The sequence below is a fragment of the Geotrypetes seraphini genome, chromosome 6 (genome assembly GCF_902459505.1).
Source record: "Geotrypetes seraphini chromosome 6, aGeoSer1.1, whole genome shotgun sequence".
Classification (NCBI taxonomy): Eukaryota; Metazoa; Chordata; class Amphibia; order Gymnophiona; family Dermophiidae; genus Geotrypetes; species Geotrypetes seraphini.
Window position 1 is genome coordinate 46,410,948 of NC_047089.1, and position 22,203 is coordinate 46,433,150.

At 41.2% G+C, this 22,203-nt stretch overlaps 1 protein-coding gene across 3 annotated transcripts in view; it reads left to right on the forward strand.

Moving 5' to 3' along the window:
* The window catches only part of WASF3 (WASP family member 3), a 115,473-nt gene that overhangs the window by 81,766 nt on the left and 11,504 nt on the right, over window positions 1-22,203 (forward strand). Inside the window, exon 7 of one of the 3 annotated variants that reach the window (XM_033950211.1) lies at window positions 18,534-18,700. The exons of the other annotated variants lie outside the window; for them this stretch is intronic. Coding sequence (XP_033806102.1) covers window positions 18,534-18,700 — 167 coding nt within the window. The remainder of the gene's footprint in view (window positions 1-18,533; window positions 18,701-22,203) is intronic. 3 annotated transcript variants of the gene reach the window in all.

Consider the following 22,203-nt stretch of genomic DNA (forward strand, 5'->3'; position numbering starts at 1 on the left):
GAGGCTTGTGCAGATGAGGATGGCGCTTGCAGGAATGGGGGGCGGGGATGGGAAAATGAATTCCCGCAGGGATGGGGAAAAATTTGTCCCTGTGTCATTCTCTAGTCCCTAGCAACGCCTAAGTCAAGGCACCCTCTGACACCTACCTGAAAAGTAGGCATGGTTAGAGGCAGAGAAAAGGCGTGGTTGACTTAAGCATTGCTAGGTGTCCAAGTTAGGCGCTTGGAAATTAGGCCATCTGACTTAATGTACCGGCACCCAAGCACACCGAGCTGATGCTATAAAGGATGCATTGCGGATAATTAATGATCATGCAGAGCGGCGCCTACCATGTAGGCATACTTAGGCATTGTTTATAGAATCTGGCCCTTAGTTCTTCCGAAATAGGAGGCAGACAGTGGTCCCGTGCTAATATCCTGCAGGTATTGCACGCTAGTGGTTGCAATAAAAAATAAAGGGGATCCCCTAAAAGGAGCCCTGTTAAATCTGGGCTTTACGCCTGGTAAGATCCAGTGTTACAGCACATTTAAGCCCAGATTTTGATGCTCTTTTTTAGAATCGAAGCATAAAACCGAGTTGCACGCTTGTTGCAGTTTGCCTGTGATTTGAATCTGGCCTTGGTTTTTATCTGTTGGTAAAATATCACTTGAATGAATTTGATAAACTATGTAATTTTAACTTCTCATTAAGCAAGCCCGTTTCAGTTTGAGTTGTAAAGCATTTTCTGCTAGCTTTGTTTGCTATGATTTAAAATGTGTTGGAACCGTTGGAATTAATGGCAACTAATCAGGTTTGTTACTTCCTTATTATGTTTGCAAAATTTGATATCAGAATGACTTATGTTTGTTTACTTAGTGATATTAGTGTAATCTTCCTTGGTGATATTCTTGGCTTAATGCCTTTTCCTTAACAGAATTAGCATAGTGTGAAATAAAACTCCTTTTATAGGTCACTTGATAATTGCAATATGACAAATTTGAAGAAAAGTATTATCTGACCAGTATTCCTTAATGTTGCCCTGAATCATCATTTCTGTAATAGTTTCACATTTGTTAATGACATTGCTCACTTGGGAAATGATATTAATCAATGTGAAATATTGCACAAGTTAGCTGGCTGAGTTAATGGGTCTGCTATAAACCACAGCAGAAACGGAAAAAAAATATAGTGTTTGAAAAAATCATGAATGGCAAGAATAGGTGGGAAGTGTTATTTCCCACTGACAAGCAAGACTGAGTCAAGCACACAAGTAGTGCGATATGGGAGAGAGCAGGTCTGTCGTTTCGGTTAACAATTCAGAATTTCAGAGTTCTGAGCTTTTATGGTTCTTCCTGCATTCAGCGGCTGCCTCGGTTTCATTTCGTCCTTTTTAGGAAATGGATGCAAATCAAAACTCTCCCTATTTGTAATAAGTATCGCCATCTTGTGGTGTGTGTTTGCCTATTTATTTTACTAATAAGATTCATTTGTTACGTTTGGCTTGTTTTTTCTCCCCCAAAATGTGGAGGATGTTGCTCAAAATACAGCAGAAAGAGCTAGACCTTTGACACTCATTTCAAGTGTCTGCTCCATGGCCTTGAATGTGGTCCAGACCATATTCAAGAGGACTGCAAGTCTTATGTTAGAATGTCTTCTAGGCAAGAAAAGATAATCTGTATGGGTGTCTCACCTTTTTGTAGAACTGAGGCCTAACTAGGCCAGGATCCATCTTTTATGAACAATAGAGTTAGACTGCTTCAAGACTTCAGTCTGACATCCCAAGGAGCATCTACGTTTGCTCTCTGGTGCAAGGCTAGGAGGAGTAAGATTTATAATGATACAAGAATGAGGTAACCCTTGTTAGACCTTCATTAAAAGCATCGGCAATACCAGACCATATAAAGTGCCATCTGTAAGGATGAACCCCCCCACCCAAAATGTAAGGTTTTGAATGGGTGATGTGGCAGCAGGCAAGCCCCCAATGATATAATGTTGACCACCTTACGATCTGCCAGGTCCCAAGTTAAATACCCTCATAGAAGGTTCAGTAGGATCAACTGTTGTAATGAAATTAAGGACAACCAAGAGCGACTGCATAAAGAATATATTGTTCAGAAATATTTTATTTATTTATTTATTCAATTTTCTATACCGTTCTCCCAGGAGAGCTCAGAACGGTTTACAGGAGTTTATTCAGGTACTCAAGCATTTTTCCTTGTCTGTCCCAGCAGGCTCACAATCTATCTATTGTACCTGGAGTAATGGGGGGGGGGGGGATTAAGTGACTTGCCCAGACTGTAGCTTTAACCACTGTGCCATACTCTCTCCCTTAACGTTACAGAAAGGCAGTGTTTAGAAAGACAGCCTCACACTTCATAAGTACAGGGTGCTCAGCAGAGCATTCATGTCATAGAACACGAGGAAGTTTCTTTTCCCTTTTGAATTAGGTACCCAACTGACAAGTCTGTCACACACAGCATTAGCGGGTTCTCTGAGGAAGCCAGGACAGCGAAACGCGTCAGAACCCCGCTGGGTCACCGCTGCAGAGACATTGAAACTAAATCTGTTTACTTATATGAGCTTTTCACAAAACTTTGGACTTTGGACTTTATTTTCACATTATGGAAATTTAAGAATTACTTATGGATTATGAAGTTATTTAAAAATCATTTATTCTAACAAGATGGTGCAATGATTGATCCTATGAAAATTTATAAAAGGGTTTTTCCCTATGCTGAGTTATTTTACTCTACTTTTGGATTCTAAACGCCATTTTTGAAACTGTATTAATAACTATTATTGTTCCTTTTTTGCTGTTTGAGTGTTTAGAAAGATACATCAAGCTTATGCTGGATTACAGATGTACAGAAAGAAATAGAAATAAGCTTTACAAATACAGAGTGGATTCAGAGACTGCTTGTGTGTATGTGTGAGAGGAAAAGGACAGTTTGCCTGCATTAATGTGTGTCTGGATAGGTGAGAGGCTGCCTGAGAAGATAGGGAGATGAGCCAGAGTCCAGAGGAAAGAGAGAGAGAAAGGGGGGGGGGGGGTGTTGGGCCAGGCTTCAGGTAGAAAGAGTAAGCAATGGTCCAGGTTCCAGAGAAAGAGAGAGAGAGAGAAAGGGGGGGGGGGGTGTTGGGCCAGGCTTCAGGTAGAAAGAGTAAGCAATGGTCCAGGTTCCAGAGAAAGAGAGAGAGAGAGAAAGGGGGGGGGGGGTGTTGGGCCAGGCTTCAGGTAGAAAGAGTAAGCAATGGTCCAGGTTCCAGAGAAAGAGAGAGAGAGAGAAAGGGGGGGGGGGGTGTTGGGCCAGGCTTCAGGAAGAAAGAGTAAGCAATGGTCCAGGTTCCAGAGAAAGAGAGAGAGGATTTCACCTCATATTTATAAGTTTGAGACTTGTTCTAAAAATAGAATCTATTCATGTTAAGTACCCCTATCTTTTGTAAACTGTTTCAAACAATGGTTAGTTTAAGTGATAAGGAAGGTGTGACACTTACAGGAGTGGTAGATGGGATTAGTCTCTGGCTTATTTGTCCCATTCAAGTAGCATACCTTCTTGATAAACAGTCCAGTCTGGCTGGATGCTTAATGCATGTAAATTCTGTGCAGGAGCATTTAGGGTCTATCTGCATCAACATTCCAGAGTCAGATTGATATAATGTCCCATAGGCCTCTGCTGACATTGGTTAGGCCAACAAAAATGGTGATGGCTAGCAATGCTAGGCTGACACCATCTACAAGGCCATTAGGCTTCCTCTGCAAGATGGGCATTCCTATGCCAGTTATTTGGCCAAATCAGTGATCTTATTGGTTAAACCCTTACCTCATTCGCTGTTCATGTGCCCACTTAATGCAAGTAGCCTTGGTATTCCCAGCTCAACCAATGGGAGAACTGTTCTACACGCGATACATTGTACTCTATATCAGGAACACTGACTGGAAGAGGAAGGAGGTGAGGAGCGAGACAAAGAGAAGAGCTTTGGCATTAGAAGAGAGCAGAGGAAAATCTAATAGCGTTATAAGAACAGTGGCTGTCTTTTGCCTTCCCTTCAAGAACTGGACCTCTCTATATTACAATCCATACAGAGAAACCTTAGCTAATATTTACATTTTATAAGACTGAGAAAATCCAGTAACCTGTGTCAGACAGGAATTTTTGGACAAACTTCTGACATTCTCCAGCTGCCTCTGGAGAGACTCGCTGTGAACTGAGCTTGAGCCTGAAAGAAGGAAACCATCTATCACCATGTAGATGACACGCCAAAGGGCGCAGTCAGTCTTATGGTGAAAACAGAGCACTTCTATGGTCAGGAATTTAATCTGTTGTTTAGTATGCAAAGGATTGTTAACTTGGGCACATAGTCTGAGTCTATTAAATGAGTATTTCTGCTTTTGTAGTCTCTTCTCAGGAATAATTATTAGTACTGTAAGATATATTAGTACTGCAGATATATTTTTGTGTTATACTTAGCCAGATCTTTGGTATAATAACAATAATAATAACTTTATTATTTTATACTGCTATTACCAGCAGTTCTAGGCGGTTTACATAAGAGTACTGAACATTCAGTGAAAAGTACAACTGTGTACAGAATAGTTACTTCCTTAAAAGGGAGTTTACATTAAGATAGTTAAGAGCAATCGTTAAAAAATCCCCGCAGCTATAAAAAAATACATACTACTCTATCAGGACCTTCTAATATTGATAATAAACTTATCAAGCAGATTAATCTTTACTAATTCCTAATACACAATTCTATGATGAGATACATAATTAAAATTTTAAGACCTTCAGATTTAAGCAATAAATTTATCAAAAGAGGAGCCAAGATGGCGTCAGGGAGAGACGTGCTGTAAGAGGCTTCCCCTTCTCGCGGCGTTTTTCTTATTCTGTGAAGATTTCCTTACCCGCTTTAAGTAGCGGAGTTTGACTTTTGAAATGACGAAACGCAGGGGGAAACAGAGGAGAGATCTCCTGGCCTCCTCTGCCTCTCCAGTTACATGTCAGACAGCTATTACAGCTTATGCTGTCCCTTTTGGATCGGGCGAATCTGCTCTCCGAGGGGGCCAGACCTTGGAGTTACAGTGATTTTTCACTGAGCCCGCTTGGGCCTTTAATGCCCCCCCATCCCGGGATGATGTCAGGCAGTCCCGCGACTCAGCGGGAAGCATCGGGGAGTGAGTGTCCATCGGAGTCGACAGTGTTGCCTTTGACCCCGGAGGTGGTTCGATCTTTGCCAGCAAGCGGCAGGGGGAAGAGGAGGCATTCAGGGAGCGACAAGTGCAGAAAAGGGAGTAGTTTCTCCAATTCGGCCTCAAACCCCTGATTAAGCCAGAAGTGGTGGATATGGAGGCGTTGTGGGGAGCCATGGAGAGCCTTCATCAGGTATGCTCCCAATTTATTACCTCAACTCAACAAACTGCAATTCAAATTAAAAACTGTGAAGAAAAAATTCAACTACAATCAGGTAGACTGGATCAAGTAGAGAAAACAGTCTCAGAATTAAAAGTTGCATCTAACCTTCAGATGAAAGACAAAAATTTACTAATCAGGAAAATTGAAAATTTAGAAAATGTTAATAGAAATTTGAATTTGAGATTTCTTAATTTTCCTGTATCCAAAATACAATCTCCTAGAGAACTTTTTCATTCTTTTCTGACTTCAGTATTAAAATTTCCAGAGACTAATATGTCTCCGCTGCAAAAATTGTACTATCTTAACATCTTGAAAGAGGAAAAAGATAAGTCACCTTCGCATCCTAAAGAATTAGATCTCACGGGATGTTGAAATCCTCACAGATTGAAATTTCAGCAAGAGCTACTTTGCTTGTGACCTTTGATTTCTTGCAAGACAAAGAAGCAGTTCTTTCGTCTTTTTTACAGAACTGAAAATGTTGAATTTTATGATTGCTATTTTTCCTGATGTTTCAAAGTGGACGCAGGCTAGTTGTAAGAAATTTCTGACGTTTCGTCAGTCAGTTTTGGGTTTGGGAGCAACCTATCAGCTTAGATTTCCTTGTAAATGTTGTATTACTTATCAGGCGAAAAAATATATCTTCTATGAACCAGAACAATTGCCATTTTTTCTGGAAGGAAAGGCTGCCATTAAGGCTCCAGACCCCTCTGTAATTTCTACTACTCAGGCCTAAATGTAAATAATCAAAGAACCCTGTAATTATGAAGGACTTGTGTTAATATGACCTTGAATGATTTCCTAAACTCAACTCCCTTTGACTGGGTATGGCTTCATCTTTCCCAAATGTGGACTATGATCATTGTATTGGTAATAGGAGTGCTTTATTCCTCTTCTTGTGTTTTGATAATAATTTCTTTAATGTACATTTAATTTCTTTTATCAAAGTGTTTTTGTTCTTTGATGTGAAAATGAATAAATAATAATAAAAAAATAAATAAATTTATCAAAAAGATTAGTTTTCACTAATTTCCGAAAGGAATAATAGGATGAGGCTTGATGGATGCATTCACCTAACCAAGTTTGTAATTTGCCTGCTTGAAATGCTTATCTTGGGATAGGAAAAAATATGGAAGTTATGAGTATCTCTTGTAGGCCTATACCCGTGGAGGGGCATAATCGAAAGGAACGTCTAAGTCCATTTACGTCCAAGTCGCAAGTCATTCAAAGTTAAAAAAAAAATAGGTTAGGACACATTTTTGAAAAATACGTCCAAATTTTTTTTCGTTTCGAAAATAGTCCAACTATACGTCCTGCCGATCTGATCGTCCAAGCCGCTAAATTGTCCATCTTTATACCACATTTTTGTCCAAATTTTCATCCAAGTCAAAAATGCCTAGAACAAGCCCTGTTGGATGTGGGAGGGGTCTGCAAAGTGATGGACTGAACCACCTAAATAGTGGGGTACCTTACAGGGCACTGCTGTGAACTTCACAAAAAGGGTGCCATATCTTCTCCTCGCTACAGCTCCCTTATAGGTCATGGTGAGCCCCCCAAACCACCTTCAGAATCCCCTAGACCCACTTACCCCAATAGCCCTTATGGCTGCAGGAGTCACTTATATGCTAGTAACAAAGGGTTTTGGGGGTGTATAGGGGAGTGCACGTTTCAATATCAATGCAGTGATTACAGGGGCTTATGGGCATGGGTCCACCTCTCTATGGTTCCCTATCCCACCCCCAGGATGGTTTAAGACGCCTCTGTGCAGCACGACTAGGCTTTCCTATGCCAGGAAGCCAGGTGATGTTCTGGAGGCACAATTTTCAAGTTGTGATTAATATTTTTATGGGGGTGGGGTCAGTGATCACTGGGGTAGTGTGTGGGGGTCTGTATTATGTGTTTGCAGTGCTTATTTGGTCACTTTAGGTAGGTTTTTGTGACTTAGACCAGTGTTCTTCAACCTTTTTGCACCCGTGGACCGGCAGAAATAAAATAATTATTTTGTGGACCGGCAAACTACTAGGACTAAAATTTAAAAACCCTGTTTACGCCCCATCTCCGCGAGCTCGGTCCCCGCAAACCATCTGATCCCATCTGCACAAGCCGCAATTATGATTTTATATTGAACGTATTTTATTAAAGTATAAAAAGAAACAATATTCTGAACAATTGTGATTTTATAAATACAAATATACACAGCACGGACCAACAAAACCCCTGTCTCCCCTCCCCTTCACATATATCCCCTCTGCTATCAAGAAAATTGAACAAGCCAAGTTATTATAGAATGCTACATAGAAATATCATGCTAACAGAATACTGCAGTCCCCAGTTATGTCTCTAGCAGGATATATAATTCAAATCTGATATATTCTAATGACAAAATAGAAATAAAATTATTTTTTTCTACCTTTTGTTGTCTCTGGTTTCTGCTTTCATCTTCTTTTCACTCTTTTCCTTCCACCATCTGCCCGTTCCATCCAATGTCTGCCCTCTCCCCCTTCCATATGTATCTGACTTCTTTCTATGCCCCTCTTCCTTGTCCATCCTCCTCTCTCCTTTTTACATCATTCATTCCAGCTTCACTGCCTTCTTCATTTTTATCTCCTACACCAGATCTAGCATCTTTATCCCTCTCTCATTTCTCTGCTGACCCCCTTTCTAGCATCAATGTCTCTCTACTTTCTCATTCCTCTCTCTTCCCTTTCTCTCATCTCATCTCTCCATTCCACCCTGACCCCCTTCCCCTCCTGTAATCTCCCTGCCAGCTGTTTCCTTCCTTTTTTTCTTTCTCCCTACCCTCCTTCCTTTTTTTTCCTTCTCCCTTCCCTCCTCCCTTTATCCAACATTAACTCTCTTCCCATCCCTTTCCCTCCTCCCTCTCAGCATCTCTCCTTCTTCTCCCTTCCCTCCTCCCTCTATCCAACAGTAACTCTCTTCCCATCCCTTTCCCTCCTCCCCTCCCAGCAGCATCTCTCCTTCTTCTCCCTTCCCTCCTCCCTCTATCCAACATTAACTCTCTTCCCATCCCTTTCCCTCCTTCCCTTCCAGCAGCATCTCTCCTTCTTCTCCCTTCCCTCCTCCCTCTATCCAACATTAACTCTCTTCCATCCCTTTCCCTCCTCCCCTCCCAGCAGCATCTCTCCTTCTAACTCCCTTCAAGTCCAGTAACAGCTCTCCCTTTTCCAGCACCTTCCCAGCCTCCTCCTCCTACCTTCCAGCTTCCTCCCCTTCCAGCAGCTCTCGGTACTTGCCTGCAGGAAGTTGCCGGTAAATCACTGCCCTGGCAAATTGGAGAGCTGGTGGGAGGGGAGACAGCCACTGTGAAGGCTCCCCAGGATCTTGTTCGCACACGCTGACCATCTCCCTCCACCTGCACCTGAATCTGCAGCTCTCTCCGGTCTAATCGCAACTTCCCCGCGGCCCTCTTCAGCAACTCGGCAGGGGTGGCAATCAAGACACGCTGCCGACATCGGGACCTTCACTCTCTGAGTCCCGCCTATTTTGTTTCAACTTCCTGTTTCCGAACAGGCGAGACTCACAGAGGGAAGGCCCGATGTTGGCAGCCTATCTTGATCGCCTGAGGCTGGGAGGAACATTAATCAGCAGGAACGCAGTCGGGAGGAACCGCAGTCGGCAGGAAATTTAACTGCCGATTTGATATCGCCGGCCCTGCGTGGACCGGCAGAAATTTTCTGCGGACCGACACCGGTCCACGGACCGGCGGTTGAAGAACTGTGACTTAGACCATGTTTTAAATGGTCTAAGTCATAAAGTCCAAGTTCCGTCGATCCTGTGCTGTATAACTTTTGGCTATACATGCAGTACGACTAAGTCTAAGCCTGTCCATGTCCCGCCCAAATCCCGCCCTCGACACTCCTGAAATGCCCCGTTTCGCTATGGTCATTCAGCGGCACTATGAAGGCCTAGGTCATTTAGAAATACGCCCAAAACCCGGTTTGATTATCAGCACTTGGACGTCTTTCGTTTATGATCGTCCAAGTGCCGACTTAGGCCAGTTTTTGGACATTTTTCTCTTTCGATTATGAGCCCCTTAGTATTCATTTTTATATGCTTTTTTGCCAGATTTGCTAATTTATTTATGAAGAGATTCACCCAAAGCGGTTTCTAATACATTGAATAATATACTCTTAGGCATTTTTTCCTATATGTCCTGGCAGGCTCGCAATCTAACTGTACCTGGGGCAATGGTGAGTTAAGTGACTGACTTGCCCAGAGTCACAGGGAGCAGGCTGAGATCAAACTTGCTACCTCAGGGTACTGAGACAGCAGCTCTAACGACTAGGCCACACTCCCCTCCAATAATAAATAATGTACAATGTGAACCAAAAAAACCCCCCAAAAGCCCACGCCAAAATGCCTTTTGTCGTATCTTCCACAAAACTCGGCTGATACTTATGAAATTTAGTGCATCGTGTCTTGCATGAAGTTGATGTGAAATGTTGTAAATATTTCCCACCGCTCTACAACTTAACCTTGTGAAAATGAATTGTTGCTATGGAATACGTGCAGAAGCAGACGATAGTTTGTAAACAATCTCTGTATCAAAATGGTTTTATGCAGAAGACCAAATTCTAATATAGAACTTGGCACTGCTAAAAGGTTTCAGCAGTAGACGATTGTTGAAAGAGTTCCTACATAAGGGTTGGAACAAAAACGTCTTTGATATGCTGCTATGCAAGATCCAAGCAACAGGCACTGTAAGCCAGGCAGCGGACAATTGCACTCGATTCGCACACAAGAGCACATTGATGTGTGTGATCTTGTACTGAGCCAGGAGGATGCGCTGCAAACACAATTAACAACTCACCAAATAGTAAAAGAAGCAGGAATAAGCCAAACAACTGTGGTTAGGATAATTCATGATGATCTGAAATTAAAGTGTCTTAAAAAGCGTAGTGTCCAAGAGTTAACTTTATACAGCAAATATACATGCTTGAAACGGTGCAAGCAGCTTTTGATCGAGTACCTGGAGCTCAGATATCTAAAGTAGCTCTACCGATTAACACACAGAATGATTGCCTATACATGCCTTCAACAACACAAACGTTAGGTTAATGCCAAATGCTTGCTACGGACCTGCCCGACCTTCAGTCATGGTCTCGGTCGCAATCTCAAAACTCAGATTCACAGATCTGTTCTTCATTGATCCTGGGGGTTAAGATCAACAGCACATACTACCGGGACATCCTCTTGATACAGTAGCTGTTGCCAGCGATCGTTGCATGTCAGAAGACTACTTTTCGTCCAACAGGACAGTGCCCCAGCACGTTGGGCAAAAGATAACCGTAAAACTGCTACATTGGGAGACCCCAGACTTCATTGGTCCAGACCTTTTGGCCTGTGAATTCACCAAACCAAACCCAGTTGACTACCGGATCTGGGGGCTGATACAGGAATCCATCTACCAGACAGTGATATTTGATATTGAAGATCTTAAACAGCGCCTCATCTCTGTTTGGGCTGAGCTGAAGCAGAGTGTTGTTGACAAGTCTATAGATCAGTGGTGACTAAGACAAGGGATGCATACCAACATGAGTTGAATATTGGTTACTTTTTATTTTTATTTTCTGCCGTTCTTTTTTTTTTGTGTGCTTGAGGATTTGACTGGGCCTTTTGTTTCAAATCAAGTCATTTGATATCACTATGGCTATATTTTTCAGAAGAAATCCCCCCCCAAACCTTTTTAAAAGTAAAGGTTGTGCAGAGTTGGTTAGGAGAAACAAGGAGCGTGTTGCTTACCACCTAGCTAGACTTGAAGGTCTGTAATATATGATGGGGTAGGTGGCTAACACTGGAGCTTTGAAGGGTTTCAGAATTGATGTTGGCTGCCCAATGATGATATCTAGCACATTGGGGAGGAAGCTTCCCTGGCACATTGGTCAACATTGAGATCTAAATGCCAGCATTCCTGGAGTACCTTCACTGAGGCCTTGACTGGCTAGGTATGTAGCATTTTTCTGGGGCATATCTAGGACATTCTTTGTTTCAAGCCTTCTTTGCTGAAGACAAGAGGCTTCACAGGTTTTTCTTTGGGCTCCTATACAGTAATAGAGAAAATTCCTTTATAAAGACCTCTCCATTGATTTTTTTATATGGGAAACGGCTGACACCATTCTATTTCAGTTAAAGAAGGAGGAACTAAGGGCAGAGGTGTTTGGATATTCTCTGTTTCTTGACTCTTCCATCCCCTCTGCCCAAAGGAATGTTTCTACTATTTGAGTTTCTGCCAGGTACTGTGACCCAGATTGGCCACTGTTGGAAACGGAAAACTGGGCTAGATGATCCATTGGTCTAACCCTGTACAGCTGTTCTTATTAGTCCACTTTGCCACATACATTAAAGAGAGAAATTATCAATGTGGCCTACCATTAAGATGTGTTGTTTTACTATAACCCCAGTTATTAAGAACTAGGTCTCATTGCCTAAAATGGAACCTGTGGAAAAATAGCACAAGTTACGCTAAAGTAGCATCTTAATGGTATATTGATAACTATGTTCCCCAGTATATAGTTCATGAGATGAGGAAATATACAAGAAAGAGTGTATTTAAGAGAGGGCAGAGAAGGCATTACAAAGTGCAGAGTATTTCCCCAGACTAACATGGCTAGACGTTTGTGTTTGGGTTATGATTGCTAGATTTAATCAGTGGTGGTTATCCTAGTTAAATATTTATTAAGAGTTTATGGATTGAGTGGCTTGGAGTAAATTTGATAGGTATATTACTGTGAGGAAGCTTTTTTATTTATGTTATTGATTAATGCTTGTTGATATGGCTGATTTTTCTGTTAAAGTTATTGGTTAACGTTCTTTGAGAATTTGCAGGGAAGTGTGACTATAATAAAATTTTAGGGTTAAGAGTACAAGAATATACAATTTCCATCTGAAAAAAGTCAATGAAAAAGATAATTAACTGGAGGGGAGGCTCGGAAGAAGTATGAGCAAATGCTGATGCCTACGAGGTCTGACAGTTCAGTTTGCGGACTTTCCTCCATGTGCTTATGTTGGCAGCACTGTACAAACAGCTCAGTAAGGTTTCATAACCTTGTTATATCAGTTTTTTTACAGATGTGTTCGTGTCGACATGTGGCAGTGTCTTGCTGAGCGGCGTTCATTATTGTTGCATGTTTTAGTGTGCCATTGCAAGAATGTTGGAGTGTGAATTAGAGCAATGAACAAACATTAAATTTTTTGTTAAACTTGGCAAGTGTGGAAGTGAAATCTGGGACATGTTAATCCAAGTTTATGGGATAATGCCATGAAGAAAATGGCAGTGTACAAATGGATTAAACATTTTTCTGAGGGGAGATAAAGCATCACTGATGAAGAAGGTCAGGGTGGCAGAACTGACAATTGCAAAAATTCATTGAATTGTGCATCAACATTGTCGGATGAGAAATTAATTGTTTAGAAGCAATTGGTATTTCTGGTGAAGTACTTGGAGCTTGTACTTACAAACATTTCAGAACTCAACTGAAAACTTATCTCTTTTCAAAATACTTGGTCAAATAATTTCTTTTTGTCATCCTTAAATTGTCTTTAGTTTATAAGCTTTTGTAAACCGCGTAGAACTTATGGTTGCGCGGTTAAGAAGTACGATGTTATGTTATGTTTCATGTTTTTTTACAAACACACTACTACCAAGTTCAAATAGGTAATACATTTTCTAGTAAGTGGAGTAATCCTTGTGGTGTTCCCAGAGTTCTCCCTTTTAACATTTATCTGGCTTCTTTGGGGTCTAGATTAACTTCCTTGGATATAAAATTATATACTGTGTTTCCCTGAAAATAAGACCTACCCCGAAAATAAGCCCTAGCATGATTTTCCGGGTAGGTCTTAATATACCCCAAAAGTAAGCCCTAGTCCCGAGATTCACCAGCAGCAACAGGCTGCTTTGGCCTTCTCCACTGGAGAATTCACTCTGCCGCGTTACTGATGATGTCATCAGTAATGCGGCAGAAGGAATTCTTTGGCAGACAAGGCCAAAGCTTAGAGTGCTGCCGGCCGGATGTTGCTTTGGATGAAGGTATATAGGGCTCGCTCGCGGTCGGTGGGGTTCAGATGGGAGGGAAGGATGAAAGGTCGGGGGGGAGGTTCAGCTGCGCGGCGGTGGGGGGTGCTCAAGGGTTCTGCTGCATAAGGAATGGGAGGGAGGGAAAGATAGAAGCTGGGCAAGGGTTCTGCTTCACAAGCGATGGGCGGGAGGGGAGGAAAGGTGCTGCACATGTGGGGGAGAGAAAGGAAACAGGTAGAATTGGGGTGAAGGAGAGGAATGGAGAGATGATCATGAACATACTCCAAAAATAAGACCTAGTGCATTTTTTGGGCCCAAAATTAATATAAGACACTGTCTTATGTGGATGATATAACCATTGTGATTCCTATTCCATCTTTACCATCTCAATCTACAAGTCTTATTCCCACTGTAATTCTCCTTGATGAGCAGTGGATGGCAGAATTTAAGTTGATACTTAATTCAGATAAAACAAAATTCTTTTATGTTAGCCTATCTAATAAGATTATTGAAAGGATTTTGAAATTGAACGGAACCTCATATCCTATTAATTCCACTATCAAAATTCTGGGTGTTTACTTGGATCAGAATTTATCAGTGGGTACTCGGATATATACTATAGTCCTCAAAAGCTTCTTTATGTTGTGAACAAACAAATCTTATTTTAATACTTATTCCTTTAGGCTTTTAGTACAATCTTTGATTTGGAGTATTTTAGATTATTATAATTATTTATTTAGCAGGTTGTCAAAAAAACTTTAATAGATTACGTATCATTCAAAATACAGTTGTTCGTTTAATTTTTTTATTTGAAGAAGACAGACCATGTGCCATCATATTACTGAAAACGTCATTGGCTTCCATTTGAAGCAAGTTATATTCAAATTTGGATGTATCTATTATAAGGTAACACATGGTCTAACTCTAGATTATCTTATTGACCATTTCATGTTTGTAGACTCTAGACATTTACTACAAAATTTTACTTTGTTTTCTTTTCGATCTGTAAAAGGTTGTTCACGTAAAAGATATTTTCATAGATTGTCTTTTCGGGCTGCGACATGGGATAAGGAACATAGTATTTTGATAACCAACTCTATTTCAAACCAGCATTTTAGAAAATTGTTTAAGACTTTTTTGTCTGTTTTAAAAATATTTTGTTAGCTTAAGTTTATATATCACTATCCCCCTCTTTCACAAACGCACAGTGTGGGTTTTAGTGCCAGCATCAGAGCAGTTACCGCCACTGCCGGCGCTAAAACCCACGCTATGTGCTCATAAAGAAGGGTTATGTTTGTACAGTTTTTCTTTTATTGTTAACCACATCGAACTGCAAGGTTTTGCAATATATAATTAAACTTTAATGTTATGTTATAAGATACTTTTGTAAAAACTCAATAGTAAAACATCTCCTCCCAGAGCTTTATGTGAACTGAGCTCCTTGATTTCCTTTTTAATCTTTCTCCACACATAAAGGTTCTTCCAGAGTTTTATCGACGACTTATCCACACAAGGGAGGGAGGGGGGGGGTGAAGGCTCCCCAAGTAATTCCTCAACACACCTTTCCCACATGAAACTCAATACAATTTAAAATTTTAAAAAACCTGGTCTTAGATTCATTTGTAACTCATTGCTCCTCAGCCATTCTGTAATCTTCTGTGTCATATGCCTCAACTTAGGAAACAAGGATAACATTTTACCTGTTCTAATACTTTTTTAATAATATTTTGTGTTGACTATAGGTAATGTGCCATCTGCCCTTTTTCTCTAATTATATTTTATTTTTGCCCGAGTCAGATCCTGCAGCATTGGGAGTTGTTTAGATTGTATGTGCAACCGTTCCAGAGCTTGAATAGCGCTGGCCATCATGTTCTTCCAAGATCGTATTGCCTGTTCTGCCAAGCAAAATAATAAATCATACCCTTGAGAAAGGCTTTGTAAGTGTCCCGTAAACTTGGTAGGGACCTATCATCAACTCCATTTGTATCGAGGAATTCCAATAGAATCTTGTTTAATATATTCTTTGAAACCAACATCCTCTGGTAGATCCGAATCAAATCTCCAAAACAAATTCTCACAACCAATAAGTTCCAACTGTACCCTCCAGTATGATGCAAGCATAGGCTGAGGTTATTATAGGATCTATTTTAATTTTTTAAAATTTTATATTTACTAAGAATTTTCCATCAAACAAGGAATAATCACTTGCATAGAAAAGTTGACCACCTGCTTTTTTGTGTGTGTGTATAATTTCCACTATGTGGTTGACTATGAGCTAACTAGATTCAGTATTTTGGATGGAGCTTGTTCTTGTTTCTGCAGTTCATCTGTATGAATATTGTATGCATCTATTGTATGAATTGGTGACTCCTGAGGCAGGAGCTTGTGCGCGGAAACACAGATCTTTATTGGGTCTTTTTCAAATAAAACCCTTGTGCTGGAATTTGTCTGGTCCACCTCTACTCTTCTGTTTTTCCATACTTAGAGAATTATCGTTTTTCTTCTTTTCCTATCTTCCGTTCTACCCAGTTTCTACTCCCAGGAATACCTATGTTCATTTCATGTAGACATATAAATCTTGTTGGGGTACACAGGTTACTATCCGTATATAAGTGCCTCTTTCAGTGGGTAAAATGCTGTTTTTAACCTCCCAAAAAGCTTTGTAAAATTACCTTCTAAAAGTCAGGTCTAAATGGAACCTGCCTCATTTGGACTGCTATAAAGGACTTTTCAAGTCTGATTTGGGCCTCTCCAGTACCTGACCTAGGTCAAGTTTATTAAATGATATTTTATTTTTAGGGCTCCTTTTACAAAGGCGCACTAGTGGTTAACGCACGTGACTTTTCATCCTGCGCTAACCTCCCGTGCTGGCCAAAAACTACCGCCTGCTCAAGAGGAGGTGGTAGCAGCTAGCGCATCCAATGGTTTAGCGCGCGGTTAACCGCTAGCGCGCCTTTGTAAAAGGAGCCCTTAACCTTTTCCTTTTCCTTTCGTAATAAATTTTACGTTACGCTGGTTCCAATAGTAATTATTTTAGCAAAGTTTTGTATTATTCACCGTTATCATTTACGGCTATTGTAAACACAATGGCCCAATAGATAGGACAAATGATAGGTAGTAGGTGTACTGTATGTCCCTTGCCATGGGACACACGATAGGAAAAGGTTCATGTTTTAAAATATTAACTACAAGCATGCTTGTAATTATTCGTTTTGAACATATACAAAAACTAATACAAAAGATCCCCTTCCCTCTCCCCCCCCTTTCAACCTCCTCAACAAGCGAAGCTTAAACACAGAATGTGCAACCTTCGCAACCTGTGACTTTGAGAGAGCGAGTCTTAATTCTACCCTCAGAATGCACAGTTGGTCATGTACCAGCCAGTCACTAGTCTGCATGCCCTGCAGTTTCTCAGCACTAAAGTTGTTTCTTTATTATCTTTGGTATTGTAAGAAACTCAGTCATTTAAAATGTCTGGTGCTTTATCCTGGGATATGCATATCCCAGAACACGCCTGAAAGCTATTCTAACAAGCTCCGTTAAGGTATAGATTAAAGATATACTTTCCCAGCCACCTCCATTTAGAGAGCTTAGGTACCATTACAAAATACTAGTATAGCCCAATTGTAATGTGAACGAGGGCAGGCCTGGATCTAGGACAAACCAGAGCCACACAACAGGTGCAGGAAAATAACAATCATTATAAGGGTTGAAAAAGGGCCCTGCTCCTTTCACAGGTGGGGGAGAGAAAAGAAACACAAAAATATTCCTTAGATCTAGCAAGGTTCACCATCGGCCTGGTCCTGTAGGTCTGTGGCATATATTAGTGTCTCTCAGGATGGCAGCATACTTTACTTGTCTCTGGCCTAGTTCTTCAGAGTTACCAATTTAGTCTCTAGCAGTTACTTGGGTCTAGGGTTACCAGACGTTCAGATTTCTCCGAGAGCGGGCGGGACTGGGGTGTAATGGGGCAGGGATGGGTGAAACTGGGCGGGCCAGGGGGGCAGTCTAGGGGGTCCGGATTTTCCAAACGGAAAATCTGGTAACCCTACTTGGGTCACAACACCAAAGTTGCAAGGTTCCACGTTGAACTTGGCCTACCTGATTGTAGCAGTTGCAGTTCACTCATAGGTGGGGAAGGCAAATGCAGTTGGGCGTCGCTGCTTCCCTCTGGGCCTCCTTAACCAAGCTGTGCCCCGGGCTTTTTTACTTCCTTTTAACATGCCCTACTAGCTCCACCCCTCCCATGTCACGTTCCCTTTGAACTGGACTATGTGTTTTAACGTGGATCTGACACTGTGAGGAAGTATCCTTAAGGGAAAGTGGCAGCATCTTATAGAGTCCCTCACACTGATATTGATGCACCTTATGCCAGCTATAGAGCAGGGATGCATGCAACTTACATTATTCTGTAAGTTATGCTTGTAAATGGGAGCTCCACCTATTTCTCAATCCATGCTCATCCCTATATACATCCCCTTGCAATTATGCACTGTGTAGGTTGCACATATTGGTACACTCAGGTGGCATGCTAGCATATACATGCATAATTACACACATCACATATGCATAAATGTTATCGCATAGGTTATAGAATTGCCCCCATAATGCAGTCATGAGCCTGGCTGTATGACCTCACTGATTTACTGCTATTGGAGAACAATTACAGGTAAGAAATATTTACTTATTTAAATAAGGAGCAGAAGCAAAAATGTTTTGCAATCTTTCTGTCACACAGCCTGTCTTTTTGAAATCTAAAAGTTAACTGTTATTTTCTGTTTTGGTTCACATATATATGAAGCTGATCTGCATGGTATATTGGAGCCGATCACACACATTCAGATTAACTGTTTGGAAAACCAAGGGTGGTCTTAAATTTTAGATTTTAACATGCACCCACCTGCTTATGATCACGCTTGCATTGATAGATGTGCAGCTGCTGAATTTAGGGAAGTAAAGGAATTTATTAGAGGGTTTGCTGCTAAAACGTCATTGATAATGCGAGTTTCCCTATTTTTCAGAGATGATTATGTTTTGAAGTAAGTTACTAGTCTCTGGCTTTTCCACAATATGTACATATATATACACTTATTCCTGTTGTGCTTCAGAGAGAGAAACACAAGCTGAATCCAAAGAGAAGCCAGCATGTTAATGTGAGGAAGGTGAGAACGAGAAGAGAAGAGTGGGAGAGGAGGAAAATGGGCATAGAGTTCATGAGTGACGCAAAGAAACTGGAGCAGGCAGAAAGCATGAAAAAGGACAAAATGCCCAAAGGGTTTGTTTCTTTGTTTTACTTAAGACTCTGGCTTTTTCTTGCCTGCCTTTTCTTTCCCCAGTCTTGAGTAAATAAAATAAATTCATATGCTTTTTCTCTTTAGCAGCATGGCAAAGTTGCATGGTTGTCGATCACTAATGCAGGAAATGCGTAGATAAAAGCTGTGGTCACTTTGGACATTTGCTATTCTGTCATGCCATGCTTATTAATAACACCAGCATTTATGATGCTCTAAGTTTAATTGACGCTATTGAATTGCCAATTAATTACTGGCTAAAGAAAAATTACCCTATTATACACTTCTCCCTCCGTATTCGCTGTGATAGGGGATTAACAGAACCACAAATACAGAAAAACCGTGAATAACTTTTTAATATGTCATTCGCTGTTTTCTATTAAAAACCATTGTGAATATGGTGAAACTGCGAATAACATGATGGGAGACCTGGCCTGTTCCTAAAGGCGAGGCAAAACACGGTGAAGAAAGTGCTGGGAGTCGGCAATTTTCTCTGTAAGCGCTTGGAATTGGCGCTTTCTCTATGCAAGGTGATGTAATTTGGGGGGGGGGGGGGGGGAGGAGCCAGCAAGCTAAAAACCGCGAATAATCGAAACCGCGCTTGCTGAAACCGCGAATTCGGAGGGAGAAGTGTAAATGGAATAACTGGAGACTGGTGAATGTCTAATGCTACCACTTTAGGTTTTCTTGCTCCCTCTGTTGGCCTTCTTGCGGCACAATTATCATGTTGCCTAGCTGTGAAACCTTGGCTTCATAAATGAATATGCTTCGCTTAGTTTCTCCCTGCCTCTCAGACCTGAGCTTTTGGAGCCTGAAAAACTATTACTGCTGTGGATAAATAAAGGTGTGTATTATCAATTCTGTATGTGCAGCAAGTTCTGCTCTTGTTTAATTAATTTTCTATCCCGTTCTCCCCCAACGAGCTCAGCACGGGCTACAGGTTAACATACATAATATACAATTAACTGGTTAGAATTTGCCATAGCTTCAGTACAAGTTTTTATCCTAACTTGACACGTGCTAGGGATCTAATACCAATGTACATAATATATAGTTCACATTTATACTTTTAGGGTTCCTTTTACAACGGTGCGTTAGGGCCTTAACATGCAGAATAATGCATGGTAAAATGCCGCGTGCGTTAGCAGCTACCGCCTCCTTTTAAGCAGGCGGTAATTTTTCAGTTAGCGCGCGCTAATTTGTGTGTGTGCTAAAACCGCAAGCGCACCTTAGTGTTAAGAATTTGGCAAAAGTTTCTTTAAGCAAGTGCCCCATCTTTAATTTCAGTTCATTGAAGTTTCTGCTCTTCTTGGAAGTACGTCTGCTACGACTTTTTTAAAGTGCATATTTTAAAAACTTTAGGGGCCCTTTCACTAAGCTGCGTTGGGCACTAAAGTGCACCTAATGCAGAAAAATGGCAAACCACCAGATGCGCTCGGGCATCCTGCTGTATGTGCCAAATGTTTAAATTGTTTTTTGAGGGGGGTATGCCTGGGGGGTGGAGATGGGTGTTTCCTGCACTAATTAACGCAACTACATTACCACGCTCTAAATAATTATCACAGGAATAGCATGTGAGCCCTTATCACCTGCAAAATGGATGGGGGTACATGTGCACAGGCTAATCTTTTTTAATGGCTGTGTGCTAATGGAAATAAATAATACATGACCGTTAATAAAGAAATAGAAAAGGCCATTTTTATGGCTCTGGTAAAAATGAGCCTAGTGCACTGGAAAAAAACGCATAAGGACATGCTAAGGCCAGGTTTTATTGCAGATTAGTAAAGGACCTCTTATTTAGCAAAATGTTATATACTGCCTCATTGCTACTAGAAAAATATCCAAAGCATATGATATAGTAATTTATGGTATAGTAAAGAAGCCTTTATTTTCTTTGTTTATGATATCATAAACAGACCCCGGGTACTAAAAGTCTTTGGGCTAGATTCACTAAGCAAACCGATCATGTACCGATCGGTTTGCTACCCGATTTTCCCCTGACCTGATTCACTAACCTCTTTCCCGATCATCCTCCGATCCGCGCATGCAAATGAGGGGGAACGGCATTGAAATGATGGCAGGCAGCGATTCACAAACAAAAAACCCTGCAACACCGACTAGGCTGGCCGGTTACAAATAAGCGACTGCTGGGGGACCAGTCGTTCACTGCTTTTCGACTGCCATCTCCTGCTTTGCCTGCTGTCTTTCCAGCTCTCTGCCCCGACTCTCTGCCGCAATTTTCTCCTGACGACCTGCTCTGCCCCGAATCTGCTCTCCTGCTCCTAACTCTCTGCCCCCGAATCTGTTCTCCTGCCTAATGAATCTGCTTTCCTGCCTGCTCCAAATTTCTCCTGCCGCCCCCCGCACAACGAGCCCGTGGTTTTAACCTGCGGGTTAAAACCACGAGCTCGCGAAGAGTAAAAAACCAAAATAAAAATTTTTTTTAAAAAAAGGTTGTTGCTCTTAAGCATGCGCAGACCATCTACAGGATCACTAGAGAGTGATCCCAACAGTCAGATGGGGGCGTGATTCTGATTGTCCTCATTTGCATGAAGGCGATTCGTGAATCAGCCCCCTGGACACGGATCGGATCCCTCATGGATTGGATCCGGTCTGTTCCCTTTGTGAATCTAGCCCTTTATCTTAGTATTATTTTATTTTAGCTGCTACTGCCTTCATAATTCTCAACTCACTGATAGCATTATATCAGCGGTGGGCATTGAGTAAATTGGAACTAGGCTACCCTTCATAAGTGGTTTTAAGGGGAAGATGCTCCTTTTATCACTTGGTCTTGAAACACCATAATTTTCAGTGAGCCATCTACATTTATAGAACTGAAAAAAATATGTGCTCTTGTCATTGCTCTTTAGGCAGAGGATATGTTTGATATGTAGTGCTGCTACGACTACTATTCTATAGTGCTACCAGACGAACGCAGCGCTGTACAGAGTCACAAGACAGGAATTAATCTAGAAATATTATCAATAATGGCTTAATCGCTTAACTAGAAAAAATATGAAATTCCCTTATATATGATGACCCTGATATATTAGTCTGTCTACCCATTAGTTTACTCGCTTTTCGGTATTTTATATTTTAGTCCATTTAGATTGGTTAAAAAAAACAAAAATTTAGACTTGATCGGTAACGATAAAGATTTTACCCCCTCCTTTTACGAAGTCGCGTTCGGCTTTTGTATTGCCGGCTGCGGCGGCATTAGCTCCAACCCTCCTAGAATTCCTGTAAACGTCAGAGCTAATACCGCCGCAACTGGCCATTAAAAAAGCCTAATGCGGCTTTGTAAAAAAAGGGGAGGGGGGTTATGCCTAGAGTAAATTTTCAGAAGGGCCCCAATGTTCCAAACTCCATGGATACTTTTGCCTGTGATCTTGGCCACAGTTTTCAAAAGACGAAGAATAAGCATATTTTCTTGTGTACAACAGACCTAGGAAAGAAATACCTGCAGAGATTCATCCCTGCTTTTCCT